The sequence below is a fragment of the Haliaeetus albicilla genome, chromosome Z (genome assembly GCF_947461875.1).
Source record: "Haliaeetus albicilla chromosome Z, bHalAlb1.1, whole genome shotgun sequence".
Taxonomy (NCBI): Eukaryota; Metazoa; Chordata; class Aves; order Accipitriformes; family Accipitridae; genus Haliaeetus; species Haliaeetus albicilla.
In genome coordinates, this window is record NC_091516.1 from 61556377 (window position 1) to 61580276 (window position 23900).

At 42.4% G+C, this 23900-nt stretch overlaps 1 protein-coding gene across 6 annotated transcripts in view; it reads right to left on the reverse strand.

The window, feature by feature from the left end:
• PALM2AKAP2 (PALM2 and AKAP2 fusion) overlaps window positions 1-23900 on the reverse strand; it is a 272673-nt gene that overhangs the window by 202807 nt on the left and 45966 nt on the right. For 5 of the 6 annotated variants that reach the window (XM_069777058.1, XM_069777055.1, XM_069777057.1 and 2 more), the window contains exons 2-3: window positions 23593-23673; window positions 8398-8528 (exon numbers count right to left, since the gene is read on the reverse strand). In XM_069777058.1, the coding sequence (XP_069633159.1) occupies window positions 8398-8528; window positions 23593-23673 (212 nt within the window). Of the gene's footprint in view, window positions 1-8397; window positions 8529-23592; window positions 23674-23803; window positions 23823-23900 lie in introns of those variants that run through there. The other variant, XM_069777056.1, reaches the window with a different exon arrangement.

Genomic DNA, 23900 nt, shown 5'->3' on the forward strand with positions numbered 1-23900 from the left:
TAGAGATGATGCTCTATATGTAGGTGACTTATTTAAACTCCTGCAGTTTTAGAGAATGAACCCAAGCCTTTGGAAGAAGGGAGCTACCAAGGGCCAGAACTGCAGCTGTGTCTTCTCAGGCTCTGTGAGCATGTGTGTGTGAGCATGTTGTGCATGCTGCATGTTCTGGCCTTGCCGGACACAGACACAGCCCATAAAGAGATGTTTGGCAGGGAAGAGGAAAGTCCACTGATTTAAGGTGCAGACAGAGTAAATAATCACTGTAACGCACAAACACAATAAAATCAACCCAGGCTGTTGCCCAGCTCTGTGCCTTCTCTTTGTAAATACACTACAGGTTTGTCATCTCTTTCAAAATTATGCACATGTATGGCACCTCCACACAAACATGCCTTTCTTTTACAGAACTTCCACAGTTTTGTTTTTTTTCCATCCACCAACACTATATGGACTAACTGTGTGGAAGGGACTGTTTTGCCAGGACTGCCCTGTGGTAGTACACTGCCTGTGTACAAGGAAAGCCAACCAACCAGCCAACTCCAGCAAAGGTAAGCATAACGAGGAAAGGAATGGAGGCAAGTCCTTTTTGTTTTACTCCAGGCAACAATCCCATTTGTCCCATGATTAAGATTTAATTCAGATGTAATGAAGTCAACAATTCCTACTCTTTATGCTATGCGACAATCTACTGGTTCAGGACACCTTTGTCAATTCTACTAGGCTTAAAAGAAGTGTGATGATCTTAGATGGCTTTGCATACAGAGGGAGTGTGGTGATTCAACACATATGATAAATACATGTGTTATAAAGAGATTTCCCCATTTTAAAAACAGCATCACACAGAGAGTCACATGAAATTTTTAGCTTTGAAATGTTAAAGCCAAGGAGGCTTTGAAGTTTTGCACTTGATAATTTGTTACTGGGTCTCAGCTAGTACAGCAACAGAAACCCAGCCTTGCACAGCACGTCCATTTTATTGAAAGACTGCAGTGATTGAAATTGCATTTTTCTTGCTGAACCTGGCCCAGAGGTAGTAACTGCCCCTTTCACAAGGGGCTGTAGCATATGATCTACTGTACTAAAGGTTTAATCCATTTAGAAACTGATCCTACTTTACAATCCATTAGCTTGCCTTGAAGAGGTGTTCTTGAAAAGCTGCTTCTATACAGGGCTGAATTTAAGCCTATGTGTCCCTTCCTTCTTGAGGAACATGTCTCTTAATCTATAGCATACTGACATGGATGAAGTGTCAAAAGCACCTGAGGTGGAAATTCCTTGATATGTAGAGATGGGGCTTTGGAATTTCTTCTGTATTTTGTTCCCAAATTAGGCAAATTTTTTTTTTAATCAAGGTCCATATCTGGTACACATATTTGAGGAGAGCAGACACAGCTGGAGTGGAGGGGGTCTGTGTTCAAACTGAACAGTTAATCCTTTTGTCCACTTTATAAGATGCATAGGCATCATTAAGTAATTACAAGCTAGCAATACCTAGGAGTTGTGGAAAATCCTGCGATCTAAACCCAGAACTCCTAAACCCAGAACACCAGCATTTAGGCAACTGTTAAAGCACTGGCATGTCATTCTGCTATTTTAAGTATGGGTCAAGTTTCAGAACTGAGGTAGTAAGCTGTGTTACTGTTTATAAGTGTTTGGGTTTGTTGTTTTTCTTTTTTTTTAAAAATAATCTGAATATATTATACCATATGTAAAAACCTCAAACCCATTGCCACCCAGCAGCTCCTAACTCATTGCTTTTCTGAGATCATCCTACAAGTCCTGAAGAATTCTCTAATCACACTGCAGAGAGGGTTCCTTTGGAAATCTGAGATTTCCTGTTGTTGAGGCTTTTTGCTTGGTTTTGTTTTGGTTTCTGTTTTCCCAAGAAATTTATCACATATGAAACACACTCCAGCAAAAGCTTTATGGGAGGTGAAGGATGTGCTGTTTTGGAAACCAAAGTCCTTAGGGGTTGCTGGAACTGGAATCTGTGGAGCTTCAGCAGATGAGATCTGATATTGATCAATCTTAGTAGAGAATCAGACAAGAGGGCTTGGGTACAAACAGCTGCTCCTGTGCAGAAAGCTTGATTTTTCCCTCATAAGGTGAGCAGAATTTGGAGAGACTGCCTGACTCATTTTTGCTATTTCACTCTTAAAGACCTCACCCAATGCAACTGGTCATATGGGCAGCATGTGGAGGCAGACAGAAGGCTTGTCTACAGCTGCATCTGGCTTTCTAGGTAAACCCCCAAAATGTTGAATAAGCAATGTTCCTGATCGTTTTCTCCAGCTGTCATCAATGTGGAAGTTGCAAAACAGTCACACTCATGTGGACCATGCACTTGGAAGACACACTGTTCTCTGCGCTAGCATAAGCTTCAGCAACCATTCATATCTCTCTGAAGGCTAAGATGGAAGGAAAATGGGTGAGACCTTGCTAAGGAGAGTTTTATGGCACCTCTGGTCCTGGCTTGCACTGTCTGCTCTAGGGGTGGTCTGAGCAGCTGGTTCTGACATCAGATGATCCTTGTTTTGAAGGAGTGCTCTCACATGTGTCTTACGTGCTCTCTCTCCCTCTGTCATGCAAAGACTCTTAGTGATAGTCCCAAGAGAGACTGAATTATAGCCAGAATTCCCAGTCTGAGACATGCTAAGTTTCTATCCTGGGAAAAAGAAGCAGGAAACAAACCTTGGAATCAGGAAGAAATGAAAGAATGGACACTGGGAGGAGAGAAAATGCTACAGGTGCAGCAGCCATGACAAGCACAACAACTACAAGCCTGTATTTGCTGGACTCTGCAATGAGAAAAGACTTTGGTGTAGACCCCATCTAACATCAGAGATCTGTGAAGCACTCATAGTCTATTAATAAGATAGTGTATTAATAAGATTTTATTTTCTGCATATCAAATCAGCTTGGTGAGCGTTTTCTTCTCGGGGGCTAGCGCAGTCTCTCTGACAACACTCAAATCTGAGCATTCACCTGGAAATATTCAATTGCAGTGATGGAAGAAGAGGACAATTCTGCCAGGTTTGGAGAAGTTTACTCCATTTTGGATCTTCTACCTAGATTAGGACTTCTGCCTAATACCTGGTAAGCAGTCATAGGTTGAGCACAGTACAACAACAGAGACCCTCATACAACCAAGACACCTTTTGCTTGAGAGGTGGTGTCACCTCTCTTCCTCCATCACTGGTCATCTCTCTTGTGTAAGCTTACATTCAGCATCTCTTTTGGTCCATCAGGTTAAGTGCTTTTCTTGGATGGAAGCTGTGCTTGTCCTGCAGTCCCTCTCCCAGGCATCTTTCAGTTCAACATTTCTTTAAAATACTTTCCAAGGTTTTGTAAGTATAGAAAAACATCAGCACTCTGAGATGGGAGCTGCTGGGAGGGAGGGAGTTTTTGCATGTATTTACCACCTGCCCACATCAGCAAGACAACAGCAACCAGCAAAGATATGTGCTTGTCCCAGGAAAGAGCTCATGACCTATGGTCCAAAGCACCTGCCCCTACCACCATTAACACTGGAACTCTCCCTGCATGCTGGACCATCATGGAAAAGCCTTCTCCTAGAGGTGACACAGCTGTGGCTTACCACCAGCATGCACGAGAGTGAAGCACTCCACAACCCCAAAGGGCTTTTGCAAACATTAAGAGCTGGATGTGCTGACAGCTGAGTAGCCCTGAGTAAAGAACAGGGGACACATGTATACCTTGGCTGCTGTCCTGCATTGCTTCACCCCCAAGAGCTGCCACAGTGCCAAAGCGCCTCAAGTGTCTCTTGTGTGTGGTTTTTGGGGATCCAGCATCCACTGCTCTAACCTGTCTGCCTGGTCCACATGTCCAAAAAGGCTGCTCTGATAGCACAATGATTTGTCTCTCCTTGGAGTTGATGGGCACCTCCTCATCCGACATGAACAGAGGGACTGTTGATTACTGAAGGGATATGCCATTTTACTGAGGATTTAGCTCAGTGGATTTCTTTTCTCTAGGAGCACAACAAGTCCAGTCCTGGTATCTCATGCCAGTGTCCATCATCAACTAGGGAGATATGTTGTCACAGAGTATTTCATGTTGGCATGCTACATGAAAGCTTCAGAGCAATGAAAACTCTTCACCTTTTGTAGTAAACACGGGCTGCCAGCACGTACTGTAATGTAATCTAGTAAAACAAACTCATTTGGGGAGCCTTTCAAATGCTGTGCAGGAACAGCAGGCTTTGGGTGGGCTGCTCTATTCTATGAATGTTGCCTGTTAATACCCAGATGTTGAATGCCAACTTTCCATTCACTGCTGCAAAATAACAAACTGTCATGTGGTAAAAATAACCATGGGAGGCATGCCACACATTCCAGTGCTTGTTTCACCTACAACACACTATCAGAAATGTGTCTGTGGAAGTTCACTGAGCATCTGTATCAATGCTATCTATCCTAAACAATATATTTCAGGTCTGTGATTTTGAGAATAAGTTTAAGGGAAGAGAAATGTTTTTTGTTAATTTTTTTACTCCTTTGGTACCATTTACCCCAAATCTAAGGTAGCTGCAGAAAACAGGAGATCACTTTCTCACTGTGTGACAATGGGAAAGAAACTCAGACGTGGCTGCTTTCCTCTAACACTGACCCGAGATCTTTAGGACAACCCAAAAAACTAAACTAGCTTTAAAGCTTGTCTATGTCTAAGGACAGTTTGTGCCGAGACATATCATAAATCCATGTCTGGCTTCACTCTGCCATTGATACAGTGGTACCACCAAACTTGCAGCCGGGTTTCAAACATTAATAATGCAGCAATGCCTTTCTATCCTTCCCACTAATGACAAATTTCAAGCCCACTTAACACTCAATGAATGTTGAATAAGGGGTCCAATCTTCTTGTTCAGTTCACTGGACCAAACAATTTTTTAAAGACATGCAAGAGACAATACCAGGGTTTTTACATGGGGCAGCGTAAGTCTTATTCTGAAGACTCAAGTTAGGCAAGCAGAAATGCCCAAACCAAACTTGTTTCAAGTGTGCTTATTCTTCTATTTCCACTTTGCATTCTTGGATACAAAGGCTGTTTCTAGTGTTCACACATTTCAAAATCTCTAAACATATTAAACTAATCCCAACTATCAAATGATCATTCTGTCTGTGATCCACTGTTACACTGTTCATATGCTTGCATCTTGTCCTAGTCTTGCACTCCCTGTTTTTTTAACTTGCATGTGCATCTGGTACTTCTGTGTCCTCCTGTTAGTAATTATCAGCATAATGATAGTATTTAATTATTTGTATTGCATCCTTTGTTCTGCTTTATTTCTAGCTTTGTGATGCAGATATTTTTTCAGTTGCTTGGCATGAAGTCTACAGAAATGCTGACTAATGTAGGCATCCTTCTTCCAAATGCTTTTGCAGATGAGGGAGCTCATTAAATCATTACACTTACTCATGTTTAATTTTATTCATATGCACATAGCCTTGCAAGCTACAAGCTGAAGTATGTATGTGATTTCTTGTATCATGACAACATGGAAGTCTAATAAAGAGTAGTCTGTACACTCATGCACTTTTGCTGCCCAGCTGAAATGAAATGCCTCCCACACAAAGGAGAACTGGTTATACTAACTTAAGAATAAGCACTACAAGCACGTGTACATCTTGCAAAACATCTGATTTCGGTGGCAAAGTCACTTAAAACTGAATTAGAAAGAGCAATACTCAACTGAAGCATTTGTGTTATGTGCAAGGCCTTCAGGACCATCTACAAACCCACAGCCAGCCCTACTGTTTCTCTAAGGTAGAGATATTTGCCTCTTCTCAACAGCACAGACCTACATGAGCCCACATCCTCATTTATGAATGTTAGTCTGGTCTCAAACACTATCTACTTCCGACTTCTGTCCTGAGTGCCGCAGTTCACTCAGCTTGTCAGACCTACTGTTTATGTCTGGCCTGCAAATAAAGATAGATACTTCTCCTGTGCCATGACTGTTCATGTAGTAAATGCAGAGGTACGAGAAAGGGACCTTCCTGAGAGCTTCAGTGTGAGCAGAAGAAATGCTGCTCTCTGCGATGATGATGGGATGCTCTGCTTCAAGAGGAAGGGGATGACTTCATGTTCCCCCTTGCTAAAGCAGGGGCATGGGTGCTGGCTGCCAGCAGAGGTTGGACATTGGCCTTCACAAGTAAGCTTCACCCTGCTCCTGGAGCAAACGTAAAAGACTTTGCATATTTTGCAGTAGGGACAAACCCAGCATGTGTGCCACAAGACTCTTTCACAGATGTCTTGATACTGCAGCTGCTCTGTGCTTGCACATACAATGCAGTGTGACTCTAATGAATACGCAAGATCCATGGCACAGTGATTGTACAGTCCCCTGGCACCAACTCTATGGCTGGTCTTGCAGTAGTTTTATACCTTTCTGGTGAACCAGCTTAGTCTGTCCTCTGTTGCCCTTGTTGAGAAGGCTTGGGCTGTTTCATAGTGGTCCCATTGGATAGTGCATAGTGCACTTCCACAGGACCGTTAGGCCCCTGCAAACATGAACATATGAACGGTTCCCCTGTAATCCTCCTCTCTGATTCTTTCCTGGGAATGCAGAGGGGAAATGTGGTGCACAGGCACCAAAAAAATCCTTTCAGCATGAGTTCATTCTACTTCACTCATCCAGATAACATGCTTGACATCTCTCTTCTTACCCTTTCTACAGCCCTTTACCTTCTCAGCCTATCTTGATGGGCTCTGGATGTGTCATGTTGTCATGGATGTAAATTGTAATTAGCCTAATGACCTCAACCTCTCCTGTCTTATCTCTGCAGTTCAGGTGTAATATTTTCTCATTCAAATTAAAATACTTTTTTACTGTCTTTGGAGTTCCCTTGGAAAGTTAACAGGGAAGTTAAGCATGCTAGCAAGGCTGTCAAACAAATGTCCTTTCAACTTAGGAGAAAGCAGCTGATCTGTCAATTTGACAGATAGGTGGTTACACCAGAAGAGAGCTTCATTACTTCCAAATATTAAAAGATTTTATTTCATGGCCTTAGTTAAGGAAAAAAAAACCCAAACCACAGGGGCAAAGGTTTTACGTAGACTTTCATCCTACACTTTGAACTAATTAAGCAAATCAGGTTTCATTGCCTTCAGTGGTGGCACTCACACAGCTGAAATTAAGCACATGCTGATGTGTTTTGCTGGATGGGGTCAGAGCACTTAATACCTTGCAGCATTCAGCACTAGATGAAATATGTATTGCAGCACATGTTTCTGAAGTTCAGCCCATGATTTTTTTCCATCTACTGCATTAATTTATGGAGTAAAACATCAGGTAGCATATGAAATCTAAAAAACCACAACTTTCTTGCCTTGTGTTACCACAGATGTAAAAAAATAATACACATTCTCAGATCAGTTCTAATTAACAAGAATCACAAGACAGAGACCAGTAGTATGAGGCAACTCTTACATTCATGCTGATCTATTACTTCCACCTAGAAGCCATTTAGTGTCACTTAGGGTTGGTCTGCTTGTGTATATCCCCAAAGAACCATTCTCAGTGATTTCTCCAAGAAATTTCACAAGAAACCTGGCATAAGGCAAATTGAGTTTACCAGATGATAGGCTAATACCTCAACCCTTGGACTGTTGGTCCTGTTTACTTTTTTCTGTCACTTACATCCCTCAGCTGACATATTTGTAAAAGCTGTTGTGCCAAATCTGACCAACTTTTGCTAATTTTCTGCCAGCTGAAAAAACTCTAAATTCACATAGCGTAAATTGCAGATGAAGCAGCTCTGGAATCTGTCCTGTGAGGGATAAAAGCATTTTCCTTATGAGCTTTAGAGCCCCTTGTTTGTATCAAAACAAAGGAAAACATAAAAAAGAGGACAAACAACAATTCAGACTGCAATGGGAAACTGATAAAAGGAAATAATTCTAACACCCAAACTTGCTTCTGAACGCAGTAGATGTTTGAGCTGCTGGTGGCATCTGCTGCTCCATTTCAAAAAGTCATTTGCACCAGTGAAAAGTGAGTGCAAAAGAGTGCTGCCCCTCCTTGAACACCTTTTGGCTGCAGGAGGTGTAAAGCAATGGAGAATCTCTTGAGTGTTGATCAAGTGATAAACATGCTTCAGAAGGGGCAACTGAGCCCTCTTTTTAGCTCCTTCATGAGAGAAATCCATCAAAGTCCATTAAACACAAAGATACCATGATAGCTCTACCTTGGAAACCATGGACATATGGGAGACAAATTCTGGGCAGGTTTGGCTGTATGTGTGCCTGCCTCTTACACTCTTCCCTGTGCAGCTGCTATCTGCTGCTGCCGGAGATGAGGACCTGGGTGAGGAATGTCTCTAGCCTTAATGGGAGTGACTGTTCTTAGGCAAAGCAAAGGGAAACTATCCCTACCTGTGTATGTTTTCTTCCAGCTTTTTCACCTTCAGTTCATCCTCTTCTGACTGTCTCCTTCTGGCTTCTTCCTCTTCTGCAGAGCCAGCAGGAATTCCCTGTAGCAGCCATTTTTCCCGAAGAGCTTTTGACTGTAAGGTGAAAAAATCCAAACCTTAGGAACAGACTGAACAAAAACCATCTGAAGATTGAGAAGGAGCTGCCTCTGCTTTTGAATATTAGATTGTCCCCACTGAATTTCTGATTACTGCTTTACAGTCATTTTCAGGCAATCCATCGGCTGTTTATCCAGATGTCAGGTCTTCCAGATTTAGAGTGTCAGTTTTACAGTATACACTTTATTCACCATCAGTGCCTTTATATGAAGTTATTTGTAGATCCTAATAAAGTCAAGAGTTTAGACCACACAAATTAGCTGGTTCTGCAAAAACTGAAATCTTTGAACAAAACGGCGGATCTCTCGTGAATAACAAGGCATGTGCTGGAAGGACTAAAATCATAAACTTCTTAAAGCTTCAAAAAAAAAAGAGCAGTGTGCCCTACATGTAATGAGTTTCATGAAGGATAAAATCAGTCTACTATTATATTAATAAAAAATGTTATTTTTCATTTATACCACAGATTTGTCTCCACACATTTACAGGCATACAGACAGACACACACACACATATACATTCACACAAGTAGACATATCACATTTTAGCTAGACACAAATTAAAACAAATGAACAAAGACCTTCCAGAAACCATGGGTGTCCCAGGGCACAGCAACACTGTCACAGAAAGCAACAATAGCATACACCCAATAGAATTATTCCTGGAAATTTTGCTGTGCTTTCTACACCAAAAACATGGCTACAACCTCACCTGGCCACTGTCTAATCCAGCTGCAGCTCACCCAGGGGAGTTCACCAGTGGTGATGCACTGGTTGCAAGCAATCCTTTAAACAGTACATCAGACTGTGTGTCTTGTTTGGCCCAAATCCTGCCAGAGGGATGTGGCAGATCATTTGACAGACAGGACCAGCACCTGTCGAAAGGAATATCAGGAGCCCAAAGCCACGCAGGACTTTGCTCCTTGGCAAGAACAAAATGAAGCTGGTGGAAAAAATGGTCAGCCAAGGGACTGACCAAACTAGCTTCTTGCACTGACCAGAAAAGGGGAGCCTTGGTTTTGAATTTGCAAAGCAACTGGCAGTGCTAGTTCAAGGCACCAGCTGTGAGAGCGTGTATCCTCTCCAGCAAAGATGAGCTAATAAGGAAATCATCAGTTCAAAGAAATAGGATTGCAGAGGCTGCCCAAACATGCAGTGTCAGTCTTTTCAATGCCATGTTCATTGCTGGAATGGAACCTGACTTGTGCAAACTATGTATAAAGAAAAAACATTCACTGCTAAAAGCAGGCTTCAAACCCAGCCCAAATTAGAAAGATTTTAGACATGACAGACAAGGCTTACTTGTTAGTTTTTGAGTGTATATATAGACATAGTATCTATGCACAAACTATTCTTGTCACTCCATGGCCTATCTGACATCAGGCAATTAGATTTTAGTAAGGCAGCAGACAGAAAACATTACAAACCACACAAGTGAATTAGACTTTATAAATTATTCCAGCTTTCACTGACGTTAACTGTGCTGTGCATCAGAGGGCTTCTAGGTGTGTTTTAAGTGATTTCTATACAAATTAGGAGTTCTGCATGACAGAAGAGGTCTTGTGCTCTTTACCATGCAGTCATGTTCAATGGTTGGACATGTTGATGCTGGAGACATGCTCCACCCTGCTGAAATCAGCTTTGCTTATGGCCTCCAAGGTGTTAGTTCACAAAACATTAGGGATGCCTATCTCCAGACACAGTTTCTGCAAGTTTGCTGGTCCTTTTGCTGCCACTACCCTCTACAAGTGCCTCCTGCTGCATTTTGTGGGCTGGTAGTGAGATTTCTCTGTGGGACCTTTGCTTTCTAGTTCAACCCAGCTGATTACTGCCCAGAAGTTTCACCAGTTCGTTCAGGCCCAATGTGCTATTGAAATGTCCCCTCAGCAGCAGACTCACAAGTCACAACACGTACCAAGAAACAAAGTGAGAGAGTCAAAAATTGATTTACAGGTCCTGAGGTGCTAAGCATTTAACAACCTGTGCTTTGGCATTTAAGAGGTCTCAGAAGCACAACTCAGTGGACACCTGCTGGGCTAGATCCAGTGCAAAGTGCTGTGAAGACTGATTGCTCTTTAGAAAATTGCTGTCTTTTCTTTAAAAAGAAATGTGGCCAGTTGCATGTGGGACTATGTTGCTACATGTGTCATAGTCATCTGCAGTCTTGAATCTGAAAACTTGAGTGATACTCACGTTGGAAAAAAACCTCCAAGTTTCTAAAGACCAAACTCTAAAGATGAAGGCAGCCTTCTCTGTTTTAAACCTCTTTTAGGTATGGCTCCAGCAGACCTAATAAAGCCTTTGGAGAAGTGCTACTTGGACAGCACTGAAGACATTCAGTTAACAGCCACTCCTCATTTGCTACAGGAGGACAGATAAAATCCAGGCTTTTTTCAATGTGCTTTTACAGAATCTCCATGCTGATGCTCAGACAGGGAGAAGCCAGTCACTTCAGTACAACTGCTGTACACCAGAAATGAGATACTTTGTGCAGCTTTTGTTTTGGTCTTTGTTTATGTGAAACATTTAAGTTACAAAATCACATGATTTCTTTCTCCTAGGAGCCTCTTTTTTTGACCTATTAATAGCATGAATTTGAAACTGGAAAGCATCAATGAGATTTTTTAAAAGACATATTTAAAGACAAGAATGCTATGATCTACTAAAAATCCTCCCTCTTGGGTGAAATGTCAGCATATTTTATCTAAAACAGGAAAGCTGGTACTTTGATGTTTCTGGCTCTCTTTTTTAAGATGAAAATTAAGGCATTCGTTAAATACTACACTGAGGAATCCAGACAGGAAGACTCTGAGAAATAGAAACATTTATAAGAAGCATTTCTGAAAATTCAGAGGGTCTATTTGCCAGGCTGTTGAGGTTATGTATATTTATACACCAACTGCAAATACAATAGGCAAACAGGCAGGCACGTGTCAGGGGACCATCTTGCTGTCCAGGAAGATGACTGGCCAGATGACTGCTGAGAGAGTCAGCAGGGGTGGAAGAATCTCTCACCTGCTTTGAGCAAACCTTTCCCAGGGCATTTTCATCAGAAACCCAGGGGGAATGCTTGGAACACATGATGAGACCACGGGTGAGTAGTGCACAACAGGGAGGTGGTGGTAGAGCTGCACTGGGCACAGCTCCTGGGTATGAGACAGTACAGTGAGGCAGCCAGCATCGAGGCAGTCCAGCCATATGCAAACCAGAGCCAGATGTGGCTTGGAAATAAAAGGCGGTTCGCTGCCATCTGTCCTCCACAGCTATGAAATTCGGGTTATGCTTCTCAAAAAAATCTTGCAAAATCTTATCCCTAGAAGAATAGGAGGTGTTTCTGAAATCTGCTAAAAGGAGAATGCTTGCATGAGAATGGAGCCCAAAAATAGCTAGCTGTGCGAGTTACCCCTGCTTAACAATGATTTTGTGCATTTGCTTTACTTAACAGTCTGTGATTAAAATGGCCACAAGCTACTATTTCAGCATTGCTCCGCCTTCATTGTCTGTTACGAGCTCTAACCCTCTACTGTATCTTGGAGCTTCTTTATGCACCAAAGTTGTGCTGTATGATTAGACATTGTCAAAATGACAGAGGGCTCCAAGAGTGGCCAGATATACTATCATAAAAATACAGGTATTTGTACAGCTCATTCCAATACTGGAATGTGAATAGGCTGTACTTTCAGAAGGCACCACTTCACTGGTACAACAGCAGCTATGCTATGTACAGTTGGTATTAGTATTCCTTCATTTATTGCAACAGTACAATTTCTTCAGGGCTAAATCCTTCAGCAGAAATTAGATCATGTCATTAAAAAGGCTCTCTGTTACTGAAGTGGAAAGGGCACTGGGCTTGTGATGCTCTAGGTCACCGCTGCTCTCAGGTGACTCGGTTTCTCTGCACACAAGTGAGATTGCAGAGATGCCAGCTCCTTGTTTATTTTGTTCAAGCATAGGAAAGTAGAGTGACTTCTGCACCATGCAAAAAAGGAAAAAAAACCAGGTCATGATTCTGTGAACAGATCATGGTGAGGACAGAAGTAAGTGAACAGATGTTGGACAAGACAGAAAGAAATCATGCCAAATGTCTGAATGCAGTAGACACAGTGATGGCGATAAATGTGGTGCACGGCTTCCTTACGTGCTATTTATTCCAGATTCATGCTTCAGGACAGTAAAGTCTGAGGGCTTTAAGTTGTTTACATTTAGTGCTAGCAAGGAAATAATGCATAGCCCCTCAAATGCACATAGTAGAATAAATGCTGTATCGAAAAGAAAACTTTACTTTCAATGCTGCATTGTGCTTTAATGTTGCATCAAAAATTTAAGTATTGGGGGACATTTTATTACAGCAACAAAATCTTTTTAGCACCATTTCCATATACCATTATGCTCATTACATGCCACCTCCGAACTCCCTACTTGTGAAAGGTGATTAATTCTACCCATCAGTCTTGCTGATTTCGTACCTACTTCCATAAACATTGCTCATAAGGAATAACACATTTCCAGTCCCACATGAAGTGTGGCAGTGTCTTAACCTGAGGCCCAGATGCATTTGCCAGACTTGCCGTTTGACTCTTTATGACAATAAAAAAGCCAGTTCTTGCTGTGCTGCTACCTTTTGAGATAGTTTCCTCGAGCAGTTTGGGGTTTTTTTTTGTATTTACAAGTGGTTAGAGGGGCAATCAGTACTATCTCTCCTTGAGAGCAGTGCTTTCTGAAGTGGAGCACTTCTCTGCCTGCTGAGTAATTTTCAAGGAAGCTGATAATCCTGAGGTGAAACAAAGGACAAAAGTTGACCCAAGACAGCCTCCTTCAGTAAAATGTGTCTGCTCTTGAGAAACACTACTGAATGTGGACTACTCAGGGTAATGGTGCTCTTCTGTGCCATGCAAAATGGGCAGTAATGATCACTGGTGTCATTCCACTGAAATCAGTAGTGCTACATCAAAGGCACTTTTACTGAAATCTTTGCCAAATTGAAGTTTTGTCAAAAGTCTTTGGGTTTTGAGGTTTGAAGATGACCAGACATTAATGATTTAGAGCTGAAATTATTTTCTCCCTACATGCATTCAGTATTACTGTCCTGGAAAAAAGGTGAATGCAGGAGGTTGGTTCCTCATATTCTCAAATCTGCATAATACCAGCCCCTGCCCTACTAAGAGTGTAATAAACTCTTCCTTCACCTGGCAGTGTGAGAGTCAGATATTAGACCCAAACACTCCCATTAGGATGCTAGCACAACTGGCAGCATTTCAGATTTTCTCTTTGCATTTCAGAAAACTCCCTTGGTGCAATAAGGCTGAGTTTTCCAGGCAGATCTGGAGCTCTGGAGGCAGCAGCGAGACCTGCTTTGCTGTTCAGCAGCTACTTGGAGCTTTGTCAGCCAGTGGATCAGCTACAAGAGGGAGGGCTTACTGGCATGGTAGAGCCTGCTCTGCCGGTGCATGCTCCCAAGCATCTGCCTGGGTTGATAAAACTGAGTTTGCAAGGAACACAAGTGCAAGAATGACCACCACTAAAATTCTGCTGGGATTCCTCCCTTTTCCTTTCGAACCTATTTCCATGGCCTCTCCGAACACTGCATCTCTTGCTTGCCATATTTTTACACAGCTTCACCTGCCATCCAGCTGGCCCTAACCCAGCTAGTGCAGGTCACCCAGCAGGTCTGGGTCTGACCTGCTGGTGTGCTGCACAATTGCCAGCATTAGCAAAGAGGTTACTGGGACAAGTAATGAGATTATAGAAAGACTTGTTCCTTTGCCAGCAGGCCTTCCCTTGACTTCCAGAAAAAAAGAAAAAAAATCGTTTACATGGCTGTAGTGTGAGCAGGCATGTTAATGTCAGATGCACTTAACCATTCATGAATAAATATGCAAATGCAGAGAAGCGCTGTAGACATAAGCAATATGACAGGTAGGTCCATCTTGAAATAAGCAGCTGCTCAAAATGTATTCCTGAGTGATGCTGTAGTATTTCATTTTCTGGTAGGTGAACAAAACAGTCCAACTCTTTGCCCAGACTGATGCAGAGTTTTCCAGTGTGGGATTTCAGTGTGAAAGAGTCTGCTTGCAAAACAGAGGAGAGGTGTGGTCCTCAGCAAACACAAGAGATTTTACTCTGCTCTGCCACAAGATGGATGTGGCCTTGTATGGCAAGACTGGCCCTGAAACAGAACAAGCAGCCATTTCCAGCTTGCTGGTATGATCTGGTTTTGCATAGCAGCAAAACTTTCTGTGCCTTTCCAGTCATCTAAAACACTTGATCTAGCCTAAGGAACATGTATGCATGATACATGGATATGACTCAAACATTGCCCAGATTAGGGAATTAAGTCATGCTGAAAAACTTGCAGCTTGATTGTAGTCTTGACTTCAATCACAATGTCATAGCTAACATAAGTATAATTCAACAAAAAAAGTATATCAGCTGGTGGAGCTTAGCCAGCCCAAGATCAAATAGCATGTTTATAAAGCAGATTAAATATCATCCCGTAGATTTGCAAGTTTATTGTTGTTATGCTTTGTTCAAGAAATGAATAAAAGATTTCTTAGATATATCTTAAGGAACTGATGTCTTAAAAATTTTTTTAAGAAGCATACATTTAGACCAAGAGTTGCGAACATTTTCCAGCAGTCAGTTACTGTGTATTCATCACACAGAACACTAAAACACATTAACTAACTTTTTTCAAGCGAGTTAAGACCTGCCCATTATAATTGACAACCTTTTGTGACCAGACATTGGGGACTGATGGCTTAACCTCTTCAAAGTTTCTTCTCAGCCACATGGGTACAGGCCACCATGTCACTTGCCTGAGTTTTCCCTTTTCATAAAACCCTTACTGCAGCACACCCCCAGGCTCAGGATCACTGGTCCTCAGGTCTTGTTTCAGAGCTACTCGAAAGTTTCCTGGTGCCTCCAAGGCAGTCTGCTCATCCAAGGGACTACTGTCCTGCCTGTCCCCAAGAAGCCTGTCTCCTCTTTCCCTGTAGCTCCTGGGGTGACAGAGGTTTGCTACAGCACCAGTGAGCTACTGGGCTGGGGTGCAAGGGGGGTGTGTGCACATGGGGAGATTAGTAAATAAGGTAAGTAAATAAGTAAATAAAAATAAATGATGGCCACTATTATGATAAGCACCACCTGGAATCATGGCAGCCAAAAGACTTTGCAGAGATAATCTTTCGCCCTTGTTTGTTTGCTGTACCTGGTACATTTGACAGCCCTTCAGCTCCCCTGAGTACTTCTTCTCAAAGCATGTCTTCAGCACAGCAACAGAGCAGACAGGAATGTGTTAATCAGTGCAATGTGACTGCAGAAATGGGTGAGGAAGACCGAGATAGCTGGCATGATTTGTGTTCACTTGGGAAGGGCTAGATCTCAGCTGGGTGACCCCGTAGTAAGGCAAGGGGATTCAAGGGCACAGCTGCTGTGTAAGCCACATGCAACCAGAGCTGCAGATGCTTGGGGAAGGCACGTCCGTGGCAAGCTACCTGAAGGGTAAGTATGATGACAGTTACAGCTCCTTCATGAAGGTCTCATGCTTTGTCTGTTTAAAAACTCCCAGGAACAGAAATTGCAGCTGTACAGATGGGGGCCCGGTTAGGAAAACTTTGGGGGAATAGAGCGCCAATTGTTTTACATCCTCAGAGTAAGCTTCCCATCCATTAGCAAGAACACCAGTGTAAATATTTTGTGTGCATTGCTTTTAATTTATTCAGGTCCCATATTTTATTTAACTTTGTAAACCAAGTAGACAGTTGTTTTCATACAAAGATGAAGAAGAAGAAATAAAGCCCAAGCTCTTTCAGCTGCAAGGAAACCACCACAGCAAGAGACATTATCAAGACTCTATGAAAGAAGACTCAAAGTTTGTGTCTTTTTTGCTCAGATTATTCATCAGCCACAGAGCCTTGGTCTGTACAGACTAGTTTCACTGAAGGGGATCATAGGTTGTGGCCTGATACAAGGTAAGGGTTTTTAATATTCATTAAAGACTTGAGATGACTTTGAGACAGAAAACAACAGTAAGATGAAAGACAACTCAAACATAGGCTCTTTTCTACACCTATTACCTATACTTCCATGCTACCATAAAGTTCTGCTTGAAGTCACAGGTGAAAGCAATCCTGTTGGTACCTAAGCTGGAGAGTTGGGGTTTATTCTTCAATATCTCTCTTCAGGAAGTCCAGTTAAGATTTCAGACTTCTTCATGGCAGGATGATGATGATGATGGCTCTGTCCAATTATTTGGCATTTTGCTTGTGACGAGATTAAGCACCATAATGAAAATAAACAATAAACAACTGCCAGCAGCTGCTGCAGGGATGAGGGGAGGGATGAGGGGACCAGGCTGTCCCAGCAGGCACATACCGGCAGTGTGGGGACACAGCTTGCAAAAGGGGATGCTGCAACGAGGGCATATGTAGTCCTCAGGATGGCGGCCCAACCTGTGAGCAGGTTTCCCAGGGGGACCATGGGATCTCCATCCTGGGCAAGAGTCCAAACATAATGGGACAAGGATGGGCATGGGAACAACCTGCTCCTGTTGGCGGGGGCATGAGGAGACCTCCAGGGTCCCCTCACACATAAATTACTTTATAACTCCATGAGAACATCTCTGTTTCCCAGGGAATTTTGGAGCTGGAGTAAGAAATAGCTTCAAGCTAGATAAAGTTTCTGGGCTTCATGTGGTCGGGCTGAAAAATTGAGTAAGACCCTCTTTTACAGATACACACATGGAAAGAGTTCGATCGCACTTTTACGTCCTGGAGCCAGAAATTTAGGTATGCTTTGGTTTTCCCTATGAGTACTCACTTCATGTTTTCAAAGGAAGTAAAGCATTGTTTTAAGAGAAAAAAACCCGAACACCCAACAACCAAAAAAACCCCCTCTTTTTGGAATAGTTAACAATCTGAGATTTTGAAAACTGGCAACCCTCTCCCCAAAACAAATAGGCTTTGCAAGTTACCTTCATTACTACACAGCCACACTTGCTTTTACTATTATCTTCTGAAAGAATAATTACCTCTCTACATTTAGTCTATCCTCAGCTTCAGTTTATCACTCCTTCACACATACACACATCAGTCAAAAGAGGCAAAAAGAAAAGCTATTTTTTAGAGACTCCTTTCTCTTCTGGTCTTAAAAGTTCTTATATTCATTGTTTTAAAAAGCTGGATTCAGGTCATGTGAGTTAATTTTTGAGCACATGTCAGTCCATTAGAAGCGACTTGGATTGCAGTGAGCTGTAAAGATCTTTGAGCTACTTTGACACAGTCTGGCTAAAATGAAAACTGTCCGAGTGGCACTGACCTGCTTGAAGGACCTTGTTACTGGTGAAAATGTGAATGTCAATTTTGATGGGTTTCAACGAACTCCTGCCTGTATTGAGAGACTTACATGGTCATCCCAGGATAACTCTGTCCCAGTTCAAAGTCCTACTCACACAACAATACTTTTTTCCTGAATAAAGGTGTTCTCACAGAGGGATTATACTAGAATAATTACAGTATATTCAGCTGCATGGCAATGACATGCAAGCAGATAAGAAACATGAGTTAAAGGACTAAAGCTTTCATCTCTTTGGGGTGGTCAATTTGTGTAGCTGGCCTGGAGAAGCTATTCTGTTGTGGCTAAAAGATTTTACTCAGGGATAGATATTTTGCTTTCTGATTACCTGAAAAGAAAACATATAAGGATTTTTGAAATCCCTCTTCTTCAACCACTACTTCCCAGCAAGGATATCTGAAGGTTTCGTATGCTGTAAGCAATTCAGAAAGAGCAAGTGCCCTAAATCCTTAGGCTGTGAAGTCCTGTTCCCTCTCCCTTTCCCTTTCTGGCCCAACAAATCTGGATTTCTCTTCTGCGTCGTAAAACAGGTTAGCAGAGAGGCAGAGAGCCTCTCAATTCTCAGCTTAAATCCTGGTCGGAGGTGAGCTTTCCAGGGAAAGGTGGGCATCACCCTGAAGATACTAATGCACAGAAAGGGATAAACAGGGGTCCCCTATGCTCTGGACATGGAAATTTCTCTCCCGATGATTAGTTCTTAACCTCTCCACACCCCAGAACTGTGTTTGGGAAATGGAGATGACAGGACCTTACAGCCTCACAGAGGTGTGGTGGGCTTCAGTGCATTAAAAACTGAGGGTCAACCTGGGACTATCATAGCAGACATCACATACCAGCAAAAGTGCTCAACTACTAATAAGAAGAGGTTTGGGGGGCTATTGCACTGACTCTGTAGAGAATGGAGACGGTCCATGACATCAAACATTGTGTGCTTGACTGAGTTGCCATTCAGTCTAAGGGTTAATTTACTTGAAAATCATAAAGGGATTCAACATAAAGGAATAACAAGATTCCTTCATTTGCAAAAGTTATCTCTGTTTTTTCACACTGTTGCATATACATATATCTATATATGGATAGACACATAGATAGATACATCTTTTTATGTTCTCTCACAGCAGTTATTGTAAGACTAGAATAAATTGAGGATACCAATATAACTGTGGAATAATAAAGTTAAAATTTATTTATAGATAAGATAGTTTCAGCTAAAACCATACCCTAACAAAATCTCTGTAACATAAAAAGGCTTTCCTTTCTTTCAGAGTAAAGATGTAATTATATTCTAGATGAAGTGTTCGAGAACTGCAGTCTTTAAGAAGCAGATGTTAACAGAAATAGGTCCCTAATATTTATACCACTCCAGAAATAAATTAATTGTGGTAAATGGATTTATTGTAATACTTAAAGTAACAGCAGAGAAGTAATTTTTCGTTCAATTAGGAGGTTTTGTGCTGTTTATTTTATTACCAGCAGCCACCAAACAGAGCTACAGTAAACAATTATAGAAATTCTGTTCAACTAACTTCAGAGGAGACCAGATCTTGGAAGAAACACTTCTACCCTAGAGTTTATTTGAAATAGTAAACATCTCCATTAAAACAGGTCCGCCCAATCACTGCCTAGCTGAACAAGTTCTTAAAAGCAGCTGTTGTTTGTAGCTTGTATCTCTGGTGCAACTAATCAACCAAAATCAATTATTGTCTTCCTCAAGAAACCACATGATGTTGATGGATACTGCAGACAGTGTATTTGTGTAAGGTGAATTTTGCCCACTTGTCTGGTTTCACACTATAGAAGCTGGTGACACCTTCAGTTCCCACAGATGTGGCAAGCCCCATTTGTAGGCATATGGCCAAAGAACTGCCAAAGCATGAAGTTTAAACTCTATCTACTGTTAAAAAACACAACACATCTTGTGTTATATGAAAGAAGGATTATTTTGATATTAAGCATTAAAGTAGGTGGGAGGTAAGGGGAGCTGTTGTAAATTGCCTCTTATTAGAGCAAACCAGCAAGTTCAGTCTCAAAAAATGGGGCTTCAAAGCACCTTTATACCTTTTCCCACACCAAGGGCCTTTCCAGTGGAGCATCTGATTGTAATGTAGACAAATACATCTCCTGCCTTCAGCTGAGTGCCCCAACGGCCCTGAAGTACCACATGCATGCTCTGTGCCCATCAACATCCCTACTTTCCAGTGATTCACAGAAGAGTCAAGGCCAGATTGGATGGGGCTTTAAGCAACCTGGTCTAGTGGAAGGTGTCCCTGCCCATGGCAGGGGGGTTGGAACTAGATGATCTTTAAGGTCCCTCCCAACCCAAACCATTCTATGGTTCGATGATTCTAAGAGGTGATAAGGCTTTCACTGTCAGCAACAACGGAATTAAGTTTTTAGAGCCTACACTACTCTAAACTCTCTCCTACTCCAGACTTTCACACCTGGAGGGTTTCACTTGATTAACTCAGAAACTTACACAGACCATTAATAGCTGAGCCATGTCCTGGTGTCCTCAGCCATAAAACCATTGGCCTCATTCTCAGAAGCCTTTGCAAAATGTGTTGTCAAATCCTTGTCCACATTCAGTGCTGACATTTACTAACTCCAGCTGGGTTGTTCTGCCTAGAACAATGGGGCAGTGGCCACCGTTCCCTTATTTTCAGCCAGGTAAGTTACAAGGGAAAAATGAATGAACTGGTAGTAGAGTTAAGTCATTTTGCCAGGGGTCTAATTGGCATCAGCAACTTGAAAACTGTAGGTAATCCAGCATAAACAATTGCCATAAACTATTTCTATTAGATATTTTTCCTATGAGCATAAAATTGTCTGAAATTAACAGAACCCCTGTAGCTTCCAGAACCTTTATTAGGTAACCAAACATGGTATTTTACACAGTGTATTTTAAAAAGAAAATTACTCTGGCATTGCACAAAAATGAAGCAAACCCATTGAATCCTGGCATGAATGTCTTTGGGTGAACTCAAGCTGTTACGCTTGTGGGATCAACCCAGATACTGCAGATACAGGATTAACCCAGATATTATTTTCAAAGGTTTCTCCACAGCAGATTTTAATGAACACTGGTATGAAATCCTTACACTCCACACTGACAGCAACAACCTCACAGCATTTTGAGTAAATACGAGGGCTTCCTAGGCATGACTGGTCTTTTTGACCTCGATTTATGCCTTGCGCAGAAATGTGTTGAAATCCACATATTTCACGAAATGAACCATGTTCTACCTAGCACTTCCAAAGGAAAATGGATGCACTTATTCTGGGCTGTGTAAGCCAGACTGGGGAGACATATCAGACTGGGGGACTATATTCATTGCAGACTTGGAGTCCCTGCCTTGCAGAGGCTCAGGGCAACAAGGATAAGATGAGGGAGAGCCCTGGGAAGGTGAGGGGAGGATACACAGTTTTCACATGAACTAAGCACCCTGGAAGGCCAAATAGCATTTTGGTCAGCACCCCACTAAGCAAAGAGAACACTGAACAAAGCATGAAAAGAAAATGCACTTTGCTTGGCCTGTCTCCACAGAGAAAGGCAAATACTACCACCAGTCAGTGCCTCTATTTTTTTTTTTTACTTTTTTCTTTGGAGCCTGGGGCCTTCCTCTGTTTGGGGTGGGCCTAGTAGTAATGAGGATGAACTCTGCAATCCCAGATAGACCTCTGCTATTACCTCATCCAGGTCTCCCAGCAGAGAGTTGTTTGGTGGTACAGTGAGGCGGTACAGGCAGCTCCTGGAGCAGCAGTCACCATGACTGCTCCAGTAAAATCAACGCACTTCTCGTCTGATGACAAGTGATGTCACTGAATGGCGAGGTAGAGAAGCTCTTATCATACCTTCATACTCATCCTTGCATCAGCATTACAGACTGGCTGTGCTTTTAGCTGAGAAAGCTGCCATTTTAAATTTCTGTGCCCTGATCTCCCCTTAGCTTCCTGTATGATTACTGCTCTTGCTCCAGGCTGTGAGCTAAATAATAAAGGGAAATAGTTAATTTTCATGTGTGTCACTCAAGAAATCCGTGCAGCAAGACTGAATCTCTGCTACTGGCAATCAGCACAGCAGGGCTGAAGTCAGTGCCAGCTCACACCAGCCAAGGGGCTGACCCTACTGTACCACCTTGAGAGGTTTTACTTTTCCCTGTGGATGATAATAAATTCAGTTTAGCAACAGCTATATCAAAATAAATCAGATGAAGTAGAGAATTTCCAGAACTGGCTTTCCAAAAGGCTCTGCTTATAGAATTTCATGAAACAGCGTAATTCAGTTAGCTTGGAAACAGTTAACATGACAAAGGAAGTCCTCAGTTTTGCAGCAAAAAGAAAAAAAGCAAGCATCATGGACGCACTGGAAAGGCATCTTACTGCCCTGCTGCATCAACTTGCTGTCATCAGAAGAAATTCTCCCTTGCCTGTAGTCAATGGCAGTCTGAACAAAATGGCAACTCCCATTGCCCCACAGAAATGCAATCACATCATTTACTGATAACACCAAAGACTATGTGTGACATCCACAGATTTATGGTGAAACTGATGGAGCATTTGTGTAGGCTGCAATCAATTACTTGGGCTTAACTGCATCATGTTTACCAGAAAATGAGGAATGGTTTACAGAACGTGATGGCAGGGGCTTGGAGAGGCAGGAGAAGGATCCTGTCTGTAGCATAACTTGAAGTCTGGTCTTCAAGTGCATGTGTGGGCAGAGGAGATATTTTGCGCACCATCTCCCCACACCAGCACACTGTTCACACACACACATACTATTGCACAAACAACCTAAATACCTTATTTTTAAAAACACAGCCCAGCTCACTTGCTGCAAGGATAAACCGTCCAGTCCTGATCATCTTAGATATTTTGATCACTGAAATTCCTCAGGCTCCCCTACTGAACCAATCTAATGAGATGTGACCCACAAATGTGCACTGGTTTCACAAAGATCACATGTACTTTTTTGTTCTTCGCTTTGCTATGTGCAAATGTAAAGACAAACTGCTACTGACAGGAAGGATAAATGATAGAAATAACCAGGATAGCTTTCAAATGATGATATCTGCAGCTGTCATGGAGTCCAACAGGGACTGGGGCTGCTCGGCACCCTGTTAAATATCAAGGCGCCTCTCCATGTAGACACGCACATATGCATCAACACCCTCACTGCATATGCATATATGCCCATTTTATTATGCTACATATAATAACTTCACTCTACAATTAAAGCTTTACACACACACATGCATGCTAACAAACGCCCCTTCTGCAACACACACACACACACAAAAAAACCCTAATGACAGGCACCAGAAAAATCCAACACAGCTCTGCAGGCAGAAAGTGCTCACCGAAGCCATGCAGTTCACACCCAATCCACAGTGATTGGTGTCTTATCATTATGTATAATAAATAACAGTGTTTAATAATAACAGCACTGCCATGCTGCCTGCACTCACACCCTCCCGGCTCCGTGCTCCTAAGCTGTTTCTGCAACATGGTCCTGTGTATGAAACACACAGAATGAAAAGCAGGCAGGACACGATCACTGCAAGAGATAGGCTCCGGCAATGAAAGCTGCTTCATGTCGGAGTGGGCTCTTCCCAGCTTTCAGACGTGTGATCTGCATGTCTAATAATGAACAGATTTTAGTCAATCCATAATTTTTGGCATCAGTCCCTTACCTTGAAATGCTGCAGCTGAAGTATCTGGTCCTCAAGCTGTTGTCTCTTGCCTTCTATTTCTGTCTGCCTTTTCCTTTTCTCCTTGGAAAAATAATTTGAGAGAGAGAGAGAGAGATCTCGTCAGAGAAACGGAGGCTTTAAGGGTAGCGGATTCGTAAGAGCATGTAAGCAGTCAAACGCATCTGTACAGATGTCACCAGTCCCATTTCACCTGCTCTTCTGCCTGCTGGTATGCAAACAGCAGCGTCCTGGGAAGACGCCAGCCCCAGACTAGCCAGTCGCTCGCCAGCAGGAGAAATTCTCCTCGC